General features: G+C 39.8%; 1 protein-coding gene across 2 annotated transcripts in view; it reads right to left on the bottom strand.

The window, feature by feature from the left end:
• Positions 1–17,584, bottom strand: part of MNAT1 (MNAT1 component of CDK activating kinase) — a 125,319-nt gene that overhangs the window by 70,678 nt on the left and 37,057 nt on the right. For both annotated transcript variants that reach the window (XM_057416131.1, XM_057416130.1), the window contains exons 3-5: positions 15,174–15,247; positions 6,764–6,867; positions 1,986–2,126 (exon numbers count right to left, since the gene is read on the bottom strand). In XM_057416131.1, coding sequence (XP_057272114.1) covers positions 1,986–2,126; positions 6,764–6,867; positions 15,174–15,247 — 319 coding nt within the window. The remainder of the gene's footprint in view (positions 1–1,985; positions 2,127–6,763; positions 6,868–15,173; positions 15,248–17,584) is intronic.

Below are 17,584 nucleotides of genomic sequence, written 5' to 3'. Positions count from 1 at the left end.
CTGACCATAGATACAAGATTTTTTACTCTTTTTAACTGTAATTCTTTACACTGCTACTACTTATGCTTGGGTTTAGCTGCATTTCTCAATAAAGTTTTACTTATGATTAGCTTCAGATTTGCAGCACAGCATTAGAGCGATTCAGAGACCATAAGAAATGTTTATTTGTCTAACAAATGTTTTTCCTGAAACTTTGTAAGTCATTATACAAACACTTCAGTGTTGGCTTTATGAACCTTTAATACTACAAAACAAGTCTCAGGTCAAATTTAAGTTGACAGTGCCCCTTGATAAACAGAAACAACTGAAAAATACCTGGCTTCCTTCCTCAGCCTTTAAAAATCACCTTTCTGGGTTTTTTTGTGAATACTAAGACATGCTTTGATAGCAATACATGTGCAATCACAGTTAAAACTACCAAACAACCTATTTTGGTTATGTTTTAGGGATTACTTATAACCATTCTTTCCACAAGCCATCTGGAGAAGTAGGTTTCCAGTAAAACCAACTGCTGTGTAAAGTAAATAACAAAAGAAAAAAAACCAACACCACCACTGGTCTCCAGTAGTAAGTTAGGAATGTATTTGAGAACAGGATTGAAATAAGTCAAAAACGAGTTCAAAACCCCCGTTCTGAGCTACTGAATTCAAGCTCATAGTGGAGTTTTTATTCATTGATCCACTACTCAAATTATTTGTAATAGCATGGACTATAAGCACGTTCAGCTTTAAAGTGAAAAGAGACTGTTGGATGCAAAGCTACAGACTCGAAGGATCTTCAAAGAATCTTTCTGCTCATCCCTGCTTTTGTCTACCAAAAAAAAAAAAAAATAAATAAACACCAGCTCCTTTCAGCAAAACCAATGACAGGTTGCCAGGACTCCTGGTTTAGAAAAAGGCAGCTCTTCAGGAGGCCCTGAAACACCTAAATTGCAGATTGGTGCTCTCTCTTCACATCAGCACCTCCTGCACTGGTTCAAAGATGAACTCTACTTTTCCAGGAAAAATAGAAAAGCATCTGTATCTTGAATATGAACTGAGAACACAAAACAGGAATTAACACTATATAAATGTGAGATAAACTGAAATACGAAAAATTCACATTGACATAGCTGCACACATGTACCAACTTAGTATCTCCCTTAGCGCCCTCACAAACTGCATGACCAGCCATGCGCCAAAGCAGATGCAATTGTCATCAGCTGAAAGCAAATGAAGCAGGCAGTTCCATGGCCTCAGACGTGACAGAACCTCACACCTCAGCTATCAGGTTCAACTTGGAGTAGTCACGATATCAGCTATGCTAATGCAAGTCATCCTTGATCACAGTCAAAGTCTATGACTTTCATATTATCAATGAATTAAATAGAAATCTAGACTTCTATACCAGCTTTTCTTCTGATATGCAGTCAAATGTCAACTAATATACAAACTGCTAGAGTGGCTGGACACATGAAAGCTGTTTCTGAAATACACCTTCACAAGTGAATTAGCAACAGAAAAAGAGGTTTCAGTGGAACTCACTTGGAAAAACAACACACACACCCCCCCCCCCCAAAAAAAGACACCACCCACAAAAATCAAAACATGTAGAAGCAGGAAAACAGCCTTCTTCAAATACCAAAAGAAAGTCTTCATTTTTCTTTGCTAGAATATTATCTAGGATAAATTTTGCATTGAAACAGCCAAGAAGTTCTCCTAGAATTAATTTCTAACCAGAACTAGACATTCTGGACAATGAGCCCAATTAAGTCTATGAATCCCAGAAGCACGCTTCCTCTAGTCCTTAGCTTAACAAAACCAGAATTGTTTGCAATATTGAAATGAATAGTAAGTGAGAGAACAGTAGCACAAAACATGCAAGACAGGGAAACAAAGAAGCAGGTGTGTTAATGCCGCAGACTTAACCATAGTGGAGATTAATGTCAATGTAATTGCTATTTGCTCTGCTACTGAGCATTCAAAGCCTCTGGTTTTGTTACTCACCAGATCATCCAAGAGTGCCTGCTTATTCTTCCTTTTCAGGATCTGCTGTATTTGTTCTTCTTTCTGTATGAGCAGTCGCCTTCGCTCACTTTCCTGTCGCTCTGCCTCTAACGCTTCTTCCAACTCTTCCTGCTCCCGCGTCTGAAATATAAATTAGATGATTGTGGATAATACTTCCACCTCCTCTTACCGTCCAATGCAAAGTTACCCTTGCTGCTCTCTGCAGTTAGATGTAATCATCTGTGTCTTGGTTCTTTATATAGCAGAGGATGACAATGGGCCTTTGTGATACATTCACTCTAGAATGAACCCCTCTCTGCTTCCACACATCCTACTTCTCATGTGATGCAAGTCAGGTGACTGAAAATGTAACCCCACAATACCTGATTGCCATCCCTCCCACCAGATGCACCTTCTGTGCAAACAACACTGTGTGCTTATCAGTAGTGTAGGAGGAAAATGAGCAATTACAAAGCTGTGAATATTAACAGAAAAGCTTAAAAGCTATAACATATTTAAGCGTGAACTTTAAAAATGTAACATTCCCAGAAAACAAGGAACTTTTCCTATCATCTGGATTATAGTCATGTGACACAAGATGAAAAATAAGAGATTACTAGGACAAAGTGACTAGTTTTTGCTTCAGAATTTATTTCTTGAGAAGCTTTATTTAACCTTCTTAATAATCTGTATTTGAAAATCCCAGTGAAGGAAAAGAAAGAAAAAAAGAAGGGGGTTCAGAGATAGGAAAATGAAAGGATTAAACCATTTATATGGAAGAGGAAATCAAAAGAATGTCAGTTTGGTTGTAAGAGGTACAGGACAAAATATACAGTCAACATTGTCCAAATCTTCCCCACAAAAAAAATACTAAAGCAAAAGGAGATTCAGTAAAAATGCAGAGATAATTAAAACTGCATACAACTTAAAAAGATGATTTATTGATAGGAGCCATTTCAGCAAAACATCATTTCAGCCAAGAGCTTGGTAACACCTGTTCTTACAAAGTTGTAACATAAAGTATAGTTAAGTGATAGAGGCCAGAATATGCTGAAAAGCACCCTTTCACCAGGCAGATCAAGCCAATGGGTCCCAGTGAGGCCCAGTTACTCCTGGATGCAAGAGCTGTCAGACCTCACCACCTGCCACCAAGCCAGCAAAAGGTGCTTTCATTTTATAACTATAACTAACTATAGAAGTGACACTGGAAAAGAGCTGGTCACCAACAAGTGACCACCTGAAACTGGATTCTCTTTGCATTTAATGAAAGGAAACGAGCAAACAAGAAAATCCCCAAGTTGCTGACTGAGGTTATTTCTGAGAATTACAGGATTTAGTTAGTTCAGTCAACAGAATTGAAGAGCTTAGGGTCTTGAAGACATTCCAAGCCTCTTCCACATTTACATCTAAAGACTGCCTGGAATTTGCACTGAAACAGAAGAAAGCTGGTAGGAAAGTGCTCAAAGACATAGTCTGAAGAACCAGACCAAAAAAAGTTATAGTCAGAAATAAGTAAACTGATGTAGAAACCTAAATCAGATCAGACTACAGGAAAGGAAGAACTATCGCATGTCAGATCAAATTCCTTCTGGAAAGAAAGACCAAACAAAACATTAAAACAGAATGGAGAGAAGTTCAATGGGCAGTGATGGTTGTGTCAACATTGAAGATAACCTAGACACAGTCTCAATATCTAAGGAAAAAGACCAACATGGTGAAGCCTGAAGTAAACTCAAGATGACAAGTGCAAGAAGTAAATAGAAAACATAATAATGTTTCACCACATTCAAGAAAGGACAGTCAAGAAAAACACTCATCACAGAGTTCAGACAAAACTATTTCAAGACTGAACAAAGCAGCAAGTGCAACTAAACATCTAGTGACAAAGCAGGAAGTAACAAGCATATGTCTCATGACTGGAGAACAGCAGATATTGAAGGAAGAAGGCACATTTGGGAAAACTGTAGTCCACTCAGAGCGCAAGACTCTATACATGTAGATAAGGAGAATTTATAATTGTCCTGGTTTTGGCTGGGACAGAGTTAATTTTCTTCCTAGTAGCTGGTGCAGTGCTGTGTTTTGGCTTTAGTATGCAAACAGTGCTGATAACACACCAATGTTTTAGCTGTTGCTAAGTAATGCTTACCCTGATGATCAAGGACTTTTCAGTCTCTTATGCCCTGCCAGTGAGGAGAAGCACAAGAAGCAAGGAAGGAGTAGAGAAAGGACACCCCACGCAAACTAGTCAAAGGGGTATTCCATACCACAGCACGGCATGCCCAGTATATAAACTGGGGGGAGTCACCCAGGACAGCAGATCACTACTCGGGTCAGGCTGGTGGTAATCATATTGTGCACCACTGCTGGATTGGGGTTTTTTTTCCTTTCTCCTTTTAGTTTTATATTCTCTCCCCTTGTTATTTTCCTTATCATTATTAGTAGTAGTATATTATACTTTATTTTAGTTATTAAACTCTTCTTATTTCAATCTATGGGGTTTACATTCTTTTGATTTGCCTCCCCATCCAACCCCAGGAGAGGGGAAGAAGTGGGTGAGCATGTGGCTGCATGGTACTTATTCATCAAGTGGGGTTAAACCACAACAATCATATATAAAAATCAATTTATAACAAGAACCCCTCCTCCACAAGTTCTTCACTTTTTCATCCAAACCTATCTGTTTAAAATTTTTCTCCACATGGTTCTGCATTAAATCTACAGATCTAACAGACGAGTTAGTACACAAGTAGCAAGGGTATTAGGAACTGGCTACAGAGCTGACAGAAGAACAAGCAGTCACTTAAATCCTGAGGTGGCTGGTTCAGTAACTTCATATTTTGATTTTTAAGAAACGATGACATACTCATGGGGAAAGAAGTAGCAGAAGTAAGATCAAAATAATTTACAAGGCCATAGATTTTTGGAGACATTAATTCATCAGTTCAAAACCAATGAGGAAAATCCCTGATGCACTACTTGACCATTACCGATTTTTAACCTCCTGTAAGAGTGCTACGAGTCTTGGGATCATGTCAACATATTTCCAGTAAAGATGGGAAAACTGTTCTTTTGCAAGAGGCTGTTATGATCTTAGCTACAATACTACTTTCAGTTCTGGTCCCTTCCACTTGCCAAACACAAATCCAAACTAAAACAGGCAAAGGGTAACAAAAACACCAATATGAACAAAGAATATTTATATTCCTCAGAAGCAAGCTATTACAGTGGACAAGAAAATTTATGTGAGTCCAAGAATGAATGGACAGTGACTTGCTATAAGAAGTTCAGGCAAGAAATTAGGACACCTTTTACCATTTATGGAGTAAAGACATTCCAAAACTTGCCAAAAAGAGCAGCTCTTGGGAGAGGGGTAAATTTATGGCCAAGATCATGCAGTTTTTGTAATAGCCAACTGTATCAAGTCTATTATTAAGTTTCAATTGTTGAAAAAGAAATGTTGAATGTTTCAAATGTTGAAAAAGAAATAAAAAAGAAATGTCCCCGGATTTCCAGTAAGTCTGCATTCACGCAGGCTTGCCCAGCTTCCACCAGACAGCCTGTAGCCACAGAGAGACCCCAAAGGACAGAAAACAGAAGACCCAGAGGGCTTGGGTGGGTACAGAGTATTACTGTGCTGCTTGATACGATCACACAGCTAGCGCACAGGCTGTCTGCAAGTCACGTAAGTGAACAGAAAGTGGGCTGTAGGCAAAGCACACTATTCTCACTGTGACCCTAAGAGGTTGCACCTACATTGTAAAATAAGACATGTAGCCAAAGATTTGGCAGGTCTCTTCAAGCTCTGAAGCATAGGATATTGCACAGTGTCAGAGACAGGATAACAGATCAGAGATGGACCCCAAGGGAAATTTCCTTGCCTTTAAAAGGAAGAGGTTCAAACAAACATTTTTCAGATTCCAATCTCCTCCTGTGCTAAAGAAACCACTAGTTTTGCCACAGACTTCAGGGAATTGAGGATTTCTCCCCTACTGATTTGAAAGCAAGTCCTGAGTGCAACTGTAATACAAACATAAAACCTTGTTATGTCACACTCTGGGCAGACATTTTCCTTCAAGAACTGATAACAATGTGTGTTTTTATACTGAAAAAATATTTAACAGATTAAATTTTCTTATAGAAACACAAGTTTATTGTTAAAGAACAAAATGGTACCTAAACTGTATTTTAACGAAAGGATCTTCAAAGAACTGTATGTTTTGCATACAGATCATATATATAATTCTCTTGATGTTATTGTTATCAGCTCTTGAACAAAACTTTTAATGTTTGTTTCAACATCCTTCATTTTAAATTTTGCATAAACCAGATCCGTGCTTTCCCTCAATTTTACAGTTCTCTCCTGGGAGCGACATAATGTCTGCATCTGGATTCCTTTTTTCCTTCAGATGAGAAAGGACTGATTGTCCTGGTACAGGAACGAACTTTGTCTCTCCTGGATATTGTCCAACAACACTGCCAGCACTCATGCCGTGCTGATGTATTACATGCAGATTTTACTCCCTGCCCTTCTTTTCAAGCCCTTCACAAAATAAAGCGTGACTACATTTCAACTATCAATGTAGTCTCTTTACACAGCACTAAATATCAGTAGCACAGAACATCAGCATATTACAGTTTTTAAATACAAAGTGAAATCTGCACAGTGCCTTCAGCTTTGACTTGTTTTTGAGACATTACAGAAAGTACTTCACTTCGAAAATCCTTTAATTCTGTAACTAATGAATAAAAGTTGTAGGGCAGAGGAGAAGTTAACTAACCAGTTTTATCTTATTTTTCTGAATGACTTCTTTGTTATCCTTCTGGTACAGTTCCATTTTCCTTTTGGTGTTCTCCAAATCCACATTGTTGGTCAAGTTATATACTACATAAATATCAGAAAGACAGAAAGCAAAAGCATTAGGTCAGCATGCATAACCATGACAAAGAAATAGTACTCTTATGTTCTCTATCCCTTCTAGTACCAGGTACAAACATTGCAACAACAGAATTTATTTAAATATGCCCTGTAAATAAAGACATAACCTGCTAAACACAACCTCAGTTAGCCAAGCTCCTTTAGGTTTAGACATCTGTAGATGACAATTTGAGTCTTACATCCTATTTTGTGATACTGATAATGATACACATGAATAATATTATTGTTCATAGTATCTGTAAAACATTAACCTTTTCAAGTAGCATTACAACTAAGAACAGTAATCATGTAAAATTAGACTAAACATACACATATTAAGACAAGGTTAGAAATTAAGTCATTTCATAAGATTATCTAATGCACAAAGACTAGAGACCGTTCAAATTCTCAGATACACAAAAAAATTTCATATTACTCAATAACTTAGAATTACTTTTATTATGCAGAATCTGCAGATGCATCCAGATGCATAGGTAAAATGACATTCTCTTGATATCCCTTCATACTGATAGACTGTATCTCACGTAAAATTATGAGCAAGCAGGGTCAGCCAGCAAGCTCCACAGTTTAGCACAACATTCCCAATTATCTACACATTGCACAGAAGATAACTCAAGAAATTGAACAGTTTCTATCATCAACAGCTTTAAAGATGTAGACGGTTTGGATGATTAGTAATTTGATACAATGCCTGAGCCTTCACCCCTAGGTCACTGGTTCAATTGTGGGTCAAGTGAATTCCAACTGAATGCCATTATCACTGGGAAGTTGCTGGTGATCACCATTCAGAGTGGATGCTGGGCTCATGCCCATGACCTTAAAGCTGTCAAGACTGCAAACATACAGCACTCAAGGCCTTGAAGACGATTTGTCACATGGCTACAGTAAATCTACAAGAACAGCAGAGAGATTTGCCCAGCCATTGATAAATACCCTTTTGCAAGAAAGTGCAATCAATATGGCATCGTTAGGTCAAACCCTGAGGAAGAGAAAGAGGTTCTAGTGAAAACTAGCATGGGATTTGCGAGATTATGGTTCAGTTCCTTCCTCCTAGGTTTTCAGGCAACTAGGCCCAAATGAACCCTGGGCACATGCACTACTGCCAAGTCATTTGTATAAATATGGCTGCCAGAAAGAAATGGAAGGAAGCATGAAGTCTGTGGTTACTCATCAGGACAGCACATATCTCAGTTTGGTAAAGATTACATCACTTCCTTCATCCTCTCCACTCAGCAAAAATGAACTTTTAGAAGGGTTCTAGGTAAATTAAACCATGAATAGCCTAGTAAATCAGTTAACAACAGCAAAGAGAACAGCAAGAAATCAAAGCAGGAGCAAATGGAGGTGGGCAGAGAAAACAGGATAGGGACATTTTGCTGAAGTTGTGGGATGCAGCTCAGTTCTCAAATCCAGCTGTACTGTTCAAAAGGGGCAGCCCTGCTCTTATGTCCCTCTTCCCAGGCATAAGCCTCACTCTTTCACCTGGTCTGACTCCAGGACACCCTGGATGCTTTGCAGTGTCAACAGACACCCTCCAGTAACCTGAACTGGCTCAACAAATGGGTCAGGCAAGTGCCAGAGGTGGTACAAGGGAAGTACTAAAAGCATACAGATGGGAATAGGAATACTCTCTTTTCAGGAGTACTGAACCACCATGTTGTCTCACTCTTACCGAATGTGCTCAGTCCTTCCTTGAACTGAACTAAAAGGGCAAGGCAAGATACAGCTGAAGAAATTCCTAACCTTAAGCAAAAAAGAAAAAAAAAAAAAAAAAAATCAACCCCAAAAGCTGTATTTATTCCCCCCTTTCTTTTCCAAATAATGCACACAATCAACAGGACTGACATTTTAATTGAGCCTGGCTCCTAAATCAGCTGAACTCCTCCACCACATCACCCTCACTTCAGCACTTCAGGAGGAAGATTTGAGATGGAGACTGGTTTTGCCGTTTAAGAATTTGAAAGGGTGCCAGAGTTCAATTTCCAGCTTCGCAACTGTTCTGGGGCAGATAACTGGCCCTCTCTACTGGAGGTCTCCCACCAATAAGAATCAGGAGTAGAGATATAAAGCTTCCTTATTCCTACACATCAACTGCTGTATCTCTGTACTGTAGGCATATGCAGCACCTATGCCCACAGTCTCGATCTCATCTCAGGTGGAATCTCTGGGCACTGCAGTAACCCAAACAAGCCATTCAAAGTTCAACTCCTTGGTCTCTGGAAACTACTTATCCATTTCAAATGTTTTAGGGGTTTTTGTTGTTTGTTTGTTTGGGAGGGTTTGGTGGTTTTTTTTGTTTTGATTTTGGTTGGGTTTCCCCCCCCCCCCCCCTCAAAAGGCATATTATTTTCCAAACTGACCTCCAAATTTCCATTTTACAATTACTAGATGACAAGCAGCTTAATATTTAGGCATTATGGCACAGAAGAATTGTCATGTGAAGATGCTGGCATACAATCAGACCAGTGCTCTGCAATGACAGCAGCTGCATGGGAATGTCAGCACTTTCTTAAATCCACACACCAGCTCTCTGAACTCTTCAGGGACGACACAAGAAAGAAATAGCATCTGCGAAATGCTGTGCTAGCAGGATGCCCAGATGCCACCTTCAGGTGCAAGGGGAGGAGCATGAGGAGATGCCAAATGCCTCTTCAGGCTCCTGAACATCTTCAGTATTTTTTTTTAAATAATCCAGCAATAAGCTGGATCTATCCAGGTTTTGCAACTATTGCTACTTGAAACATTCAAGGCTTTTCTTCTTCTCAGTTACCTTTAATAGGTTCAACTAGTCAAAACTTAGGTTTGCAAAACAAAAGCGGTAAGATTTAAAAGACATACTAGGGAAAGCAGGAAAGTTTTAAACATGTGCCAATGCCCGCCTTTATTTAGAGCTACTTACAGAAGCGGGTTTATTTTGCTACTTGATATGAAGTAACATTTCCATGTAAGAGATACATTTTTGCATCAATGTTTGAGAAATCTTCAGTAGCCACCTTAAACGCCCACTGCTCTACTAGCAGCAAGGTGAAAGTTTTATTTCCCCTTCTGTTTTCATCCTGTGGCTGGAACCAAACTACAGGTAAAACCCTCTGAACAGTTGCATCTGCTGATACCATGCTGATTCTGCTCTACTTATCTTACTCTACTCTGTCACTTGAGGATACCGCAGGAGATCAGCGATTAGAAAGATTCATACCTCCAGAACCCTCAAAGGCCAGAGTAAATTTCTCCCACTGAATATTGATTCATGGTCGTTGAAGAGGAACATTACTTTGGTCATCAGCATCTGTTCCTCAACACTAAGTCATCCACATTTCAGACTTCAAATACTGAAGAGCCACGTTTTGTTGCAACACTGTTAAGTAAGATCTTAAACCGCTGTATCAGCATCAGTATCAACAGCTGTCCTTTAATAACTGAAAATAGCATCTTCCATCCTACAATAAAAATGCCTGTGGTGGGAAACTTTTATGGGCTTTTGTTGTGCAGCTGTGGCAGAAAGTCTTCACAGGCTTTTCTCACATCTTTGCCAGGGCTTTTGTCAGGGGGGGTGCACCTGCCAGTTTTGCCAGAAATTTAAAAAGGGAACATTTGGAGGAATTATATTAAAAATAAAAAACACAACAAAACAAATTCTGAAACTAGAACCATAAAGAGTTAAAAACCCCTAACTCATATGCTACACCTATCCTGACAAAATATTGGTATAGATCTAAATATGACTGGCAAAGCAGATGGCTAGTTTGAAAAGGTTTCAAAGAGAAGCCAGACTTACTTTGTCCATGTTGAAATATAGCATAAGCGGCTGGAAGTGGCCTGAAACCCTTCAGGGAAAAGAAACAGAAGCTGGTTTGTATGTAACAATTATTTATCTACTTATCCATCTCACATTGGTTGGCCTATAAAATGACTTGCCTTGAGATAGCTGTTGAAGTATAACAGGAAGACTATTATGTTTTTCTGAAACATTTCATTCTTTTTAGGTAAAATTCACTGCTACTAAAATTCAGCCTCTACAGGGAGGCTTTCAGTGCTTTTTTAAAACAGCAACATTCATTATGCAATTCTACAACAAATGGAAAAAATCTAGTTAGAAAAAAGAAAATCAGACAAAAATATTAATTATATGGCACTCACAGTAATTTGTCTGGAGCCAGAGCACTACAAATGAATGTCACTCCACTGCAGGACTTTCAGTCCACCAAAATCCTAGTTTAGTCTGAGACACTGCAAATTTTCTGAGACTTCTCCTAGGTCCTTAAGAGACAACAAATATTTTTTACATGGTAACATTATTATTCAAACAGTCAGAATATACCCTCTCTGGCAAGATAGCAGATGATTACTCTGCTACAATGCAGATCTATTTGATCAGCATTGCTGGTATAAGCCAGCTGAAAAGTTGAAAATTAGTAGTATCAGTTTATTATAAATGATATTCCACCTTACTACAAACAGCTCCTTAATTATGATCACCATAAATCGCCAGCTCTCACCCTCAGCCTGCCTGGGGAGCCCCGAGCTATTGTGGCACCTTTGGTTGGTGACTTGGATGCATGGTCCCTGCACTTTTAAGAGAAGTAGGAGAGGGGTGAGGGGGAGAAAAGATGAAATAGATTCTAACAGGTCCTTTCCAACTAACACTTCTGCGATTATAACAAAATAATTATCAGAAACAAAAGAAAACCCATAGCTAAGCCAGAAAAATCTAGTTAGGCATTAATAACTACTTTTGTTTATCCTCAGTTTTCTTTTATTGGGTAATATTCCAGAAAAATACCTTAGCATAGTAATAAATGAGATCACTTAGCCACACTAGTCTAAGAAAGATCATTTTGACTGGAGCAGTGTGATACCAAAATCATTGTACAGGTGAGACGACTGAAATCTACCTCTGATCAGGTTGCTCACCTTCCAAGCTGGGTTATTCTCATTGTCAGGACCAGCAATACCACCCTCATGTGCACACACAGAGGAAATAAACAAAATCACAAAACAATAAACAAAACCCACAAGTGATTATAGATACCGAAATTATTCCTACCCAAGGATGGGGTGTGAGATAAATGTTCCAAGCAAGACAAGTCACTAGGCAGCTGGTATTGCATAAAGTCATAGAGGAGTAATGAGATACAGGAATCCAAAGGGCACAAATACAGCAGCCTCGTTCCAAGTCAAATGCACTGAATGTTTTTAAAAAGCAATAATTACCACTAACAATTGTTTTGCGGTAATGCCTAGAGGCCTCATTCAGGTATCAGGAGAATGGTGCCAGGCAGTGTCTACACACATGCTCAGAGGTGGGTTCTGCTCTGGAGAGCTTACACGGAAAGGTTTTGAAAAACTGGCTATGAAGATACTTTGGGGAAGAAATAGAGAGTGAAAGAAACTCTTTCCTTGTAGAAAGAGTGAACAGAAGTTGCATTATGTCCAGAGATTATAACTTGTAACAACACTCTAAGGTTTAATCTTACCACTCTCATCATATGGGCATAAACCTGACTTACACCTTTCCCAAAGGCAGGTTTTAACCCTTTCATTTTATTTTTCTTCCTAATGTTAATGACAACAAACTGTGTTTACAATGTCCTCAAATTGTCCAACTGATTATAGTTTCTGGGGAAAACCTGCTTTAAAATGTGGTTTCTATTTAAAGCCTTGTATAACACATTTTAGCCCAAAGCATTATTTAGTGGCTACATTCTAAACCACTTCAAAAATGTGTTTTTTATAATAGAAATCTTAAGAGGTGACTACCCTAATGTTTGCTTGACCTTCACACACACACACTTCCGCTCTACCACCCAACTCTTTTCTTTAATTAGAAAAAGTCTGTAGGTATAACATGCCTGATATGAAGGGGGAAAAATGTGTTTCAAGTGAGGTCATATATCACGTCAATGGAGTAAGACAGTGCAATTACTGCAAATGTTGGATCTGACCTACCTGTAACATTTGGTAGAACTATCAGAACTGTGCTAGGATCATGTGTACTTATACAGGAGTTTACATTTTGTCTCTGCCAAGCAACTACTTCATATAAACCCCCACAACAACTTACTAAACGAAGCTTGCCAGTAAAGAGAAAACAAGGTAAAGCTGCACCTCACCCCTCCTACAAAAAAGCTGAAAGTCTGGGGAAAGGGGAGAAAGGGGAAGTGCAGCTCTCTGGCTCCCCAGCTTCCTTACCTGGTAGCTTCAACAACTGCCACCAGCCAACCTGCTGTACATTGGTCCCACAAGGCAAAACTTTGCACTGCATGACTATACCCTTTCTTTCCCATCTTCCAGCCTAATTTTTCACATGCAAACAGGGAATTCATATATTCAAAAAACATAAATAACTACTCTCAGCAGTAAAATGTGAAGTAACAATGCAAAGGCAACTTTAACACATCGTTCAGTCATACCATACGCAACATGCACAGCAGAGCCACTGGAAGAACTCTAATAACACAGTAATAGTGTTACAACTGTCAAGTGGAGACCTCTGTCCATGTGCACAAGCAGGGAAGGGCTTGGGGAGAACACGATGTGTGCAACAAGGTTTGTGACCAAGGAAAGGAGAACAAGGCTTGAATTCTTACCCTAGGTAGTGTTCTTGAATCTCACCTGTCCTCCAGCTTCCACATCTGCCTGAAGTTAGTACAGCATAAATGACCCCTTTGACAGTGGAAATTAAGAACCTCCTGACTGCACCCCTTCTTTCCTCTCATTACCCCGGCTGCTACATGAGGAAACTAGGAGGCAGTCAGACTTAACGCTCCTCTTAGTATTTTAGGCATCCCTTTCAGGCAACTAACTCCAATACCTAAATCTTATCTGCTGAGCTGCTTCACTGTGCATTTGCAGGGCCAGCACAATTATTGACAAATGCACTTTTCGTCACAAGGTTACAAAGACCAGCCATGATTTCTGCTGCTTCTAAATCAACTTACCAATGCTGGCTCTTGAACCATTTGAAATTTAACAACCTAATCCCAAGAGCTGGAGAACAGTAATATCTTGCACAAATAGATGCAGTTAAGGTAATTTCAAGTAAAACTTCAACTCCCTTGTTGCAGATGCTAAAAACCCCTGCAACAGCAGTAAGTGGGAAACCTGTACTTAATACTACATAAATAAGAAGCAGTTTTCCTTTTTATGAGCACAGAGATTCTTCCAGGATATTCTGGCTAAGATGCATCCATTTTTTCTACTCATTTCCTCCTTACCCCACACCCTCCAAAAAAATATGCAAACAGAACTACACCCACATCATCTCCTCCAGATAGTTGGAGCCGTAAGAGTGCGCCTGGCGCTTCCCAGCCACACAATTTAGCTCTCCAGCCTCATCTTTCCGAGGCCAACAAAAACGGCATATTACTCACAGCAGTAAGTGTATTGGATACATTTCTACAAAACAACACAGTGCAAAGAGGAGCAAGGGCTCCTCTGAGAAACTGAAAGGGAGTGGCATCTCCACATTTTCCTTCAAATTACATTCACTGCTCCTTCTGCATGTTCTAAGCCACCTCTTCTTCCTCCAGGACACAAAAAAGGAGAAGCCTCAGAAGCTCATAAAAACAAGAAACAAACCATTTAGGAGTCACTCCTTTGAACACATCCTTGTTTTTCTAAGCAAAATCCATCACTCCACCATAGATCACATCACCCGAACTAAGAAGAAAATAAACTCTGTTGATAACATAGTCCTTTCCCCAGAGGGCAAAGTTCTGCTTCAACAAATCCAAAGAGAAAGAAATCAATGTCTGTTCCTAAACCTTCTCCTTCTGCACAGCAACATAAAATGCTACCACAGTGGTATGTAAGGTCATCAGCTTCAAAGCAGCTTCAACTACTGTACTTGCAGAAGCAAAAATGATGAAAGACACCATATGGCTTCTGTCATGGTAGATAAAGCTAATGGAGGCATATAATGAAAATTTCAATTCCTCTTCTCTGTTTAATCTTTCCCAGCGCAGCACAGACAGTGCCCTGCAAGCCTTTCCTTTCCAGATATAAAGCACCGATTCCTCTTCAAAACATGTTTTTTTTTCTCTGGCAGATTAAAATATTTTACTTAATGTCCTACAGTTCAGAAAATATGATTAAAAATGTACAGAAAAAGGTAATTAGATAAACATCTGATACTATGATAAATCCTATTACAGAAATTCAACTTGGACATTCTCATAGGTAGCTGAGTCAGAAGGTAAAAAGCTATGGTCTCATGAGCACAGCACATCAAAAATGCAAGCATCAAGACTTACCAATTTCTTCTATTTCTTCTAGGAAATCATTATATTCACTTAGACTGGGAAAGTCATCCTCTCTTTTATTGTATCTTTGAGAGAAGAGAAACAAGTTATTTATAGAAACACACAAAAATGTGATTTCAATTCAGTAAGGCTCTTCATGAAAGCCTATTAAGTATTGGCCTATTTTTACCAACAATGTGCTTTGCTGCTCCCACAACTGACCAACAAATAGAATCCTTAAGAGGAGACAGAAGCATTTCTTTTAAAGGAAAGGACCCAGCCTGGCATAAACAGGTGCTATTGTTGCCTCCTAATTGACAACTCCTTTTCCAGGGTTACATGTAAACAGAAGAACAGGGACTAGAATACCCTAGTTCCAAGTCAGCCCTTTAACACAAGAAACCTGTTAAGAATGCCAGAGGCAACAGTAACACCCACAAGAAAAGCTTTTCTGTAAGTATTAGAAAAAGGAGCTTGGCTTTGCACCAACAACAGAAAGCATGTCAGCAGCAAACTGAAAATGCTACACACTCATTGTGTATCAATAGAACATTCCAGAACTCATTTATCCAATATTTGATAGATGGAAAAATTAGTAAGATGAAGGGACAACTGGCTAGAATGTGAACAGCCTCTCAAAGTCAAAACTTTGGGCTTTCTTCCCAAGAAAACATAAAGCTGAGATTCTGCCTGGTCTGTGGAGCAAGACACATTACACCAGGAGTATAAAAATCTAAACCCGAGTACTCCGCCCAAATTCCAAACTGGGGACATTTTTTCTGCCTACTAAAAAGTAATCTGTCAAATCCAAGTGAACCAAGCATTTTATAATACTTTCTGTTCTAACTATATTTCATAATTAGTCAACTAAGTTGACTTCATCCCAGCTTGACTTTTAACTTCAGTAGACTTTATCAAACACGAAAACTATTACTACTTTTCCCATCACCATGTTGGTAGTCAACAACAAAATTTCCCCACATCTTGGCAGTATCATACAGAATTGCGGAATCATAGAATGGTTTGGGTTGGAAAGGACCTTAAAGATCATCCAGTTCCACCCCCCCTGCCATGGGCAGGGACACCTTCCAACCTGGTCTTGAACACTGCCAAGGATGGGGCAGCGACAGCTTCTCTGGGCAACCTGTGCCAGTGCCTCACCACCCTAACAGGAACGAAATTCCTTATATCTAACCTGAACTTCACCTGTTTAAGTTTAAACCCACTACCCCTTCTCCTATCACTACAGTCCCTAATGAAGAGTCTTCTTCAGCATCCCTGCAGGCCCCCTTCAGATACTGGAAGGCTGCTATGAGGTCTCCACGCAGCCTTCTCTTCTCCAGGCTGAACAGCCCCAACTTTCTCAGCCTGTCTTCATACAGGAGGTGCTCCAGTCCCCTGATCATCCTCGTGGCCCTCCTCTGGACTTGTTCCAACAGTTCCATGTCCTTTTGATGTTGACGACACCAGAACTGCACACAATACTCCAGGTGAGGTCTCATGAGAGCAGAGTAGAGGGCCAGGATCACCTCCTTCGACCTGCTGGTCACGCTCCTTTTGATGCAGCCCAGGATACGGTTGGCTTTCTGGGCTGCGAGCACACGCTGAAGCCAGCTCATGCTCATTTTCTCATCGACCAACACCCCCAAGTCCTTCTCCACAGGGCTGCTTTGAGTCTCCTCTCCACTCAACCTGTAGGTGCACTTGGGATTGACCCGACTCAGGCGTAGGACCTTGCACTTGGCTTGGTTAAACTGCATAAGGTTGGCATCGGCCCACCTCTCAAGCTTGTCAAGGTCCCTCTGGATGGCATTCCTTCCCTTCAGCATATCAACCAAACCACATAGCTTAGTGTCATCGGCAACCTTGGTCAGGCTGTCACCAGCCACCTCATTGTTTTTCATGTGCCCTAGCATGGCTTCCAGGAGAATCTGCTCCATGATCTTGCCAGGCACAGAGGTGAGACTGACTGGTCTTTAGTTTCCTGCATCTTACAATTCATTAAGTATTGTGCTAAGCCTTAGATAAATGCTGCCAAGCTTACAATTTACCTGTACGTACATTTTTGCAGACACAAGTCTCCCCAGGTTTGTTAGGCTGCAGACCCTCTTCCACCAAAACATCAACTGGCTTACTTATTTTACTTATAAAACATCATTTTTTAGCCACAGAACGTGAGATGCAATTTTACACCTCATTTGTCTCAACTCCAAGAGCTCTCAAATCTGCATGACAGAGTAGTAACACAAGGCTCCTAAGGAAGCATTTCATTACTAGCATTTGCTGTGTGAAGTAGAAAACAATGTGAACATAGCTTCTCTTGTCAATTTTGTTTTGAAGGGAACTGGCCATCAACTCTGAGAACATATCCCCAGGAATTAAACCAATCAAGGGCCTATTTCTTGCCCCACTTCCATGTTCAT

Source organism: Pezoporus wallicus, unplaced genomic scaffold (assembly GCF_028554395.1).
Source record: "Pezoporus wallicus isolate ANWC-B61680 ecotype Strahan unplaced genomic scaffold, APGP_CSIRO_Pwel_v1 scaffold_2146, whole genome shotgun sequence".
NCBI lineage: Eukaryota > Metazoa > Chordata > Aves > Psittaciformes > Psittacidae > Pezoporus > Pezoporus wallicus.
This window is presented reverse-complemented; position numbering and strand designations above follow the sequence as displayed.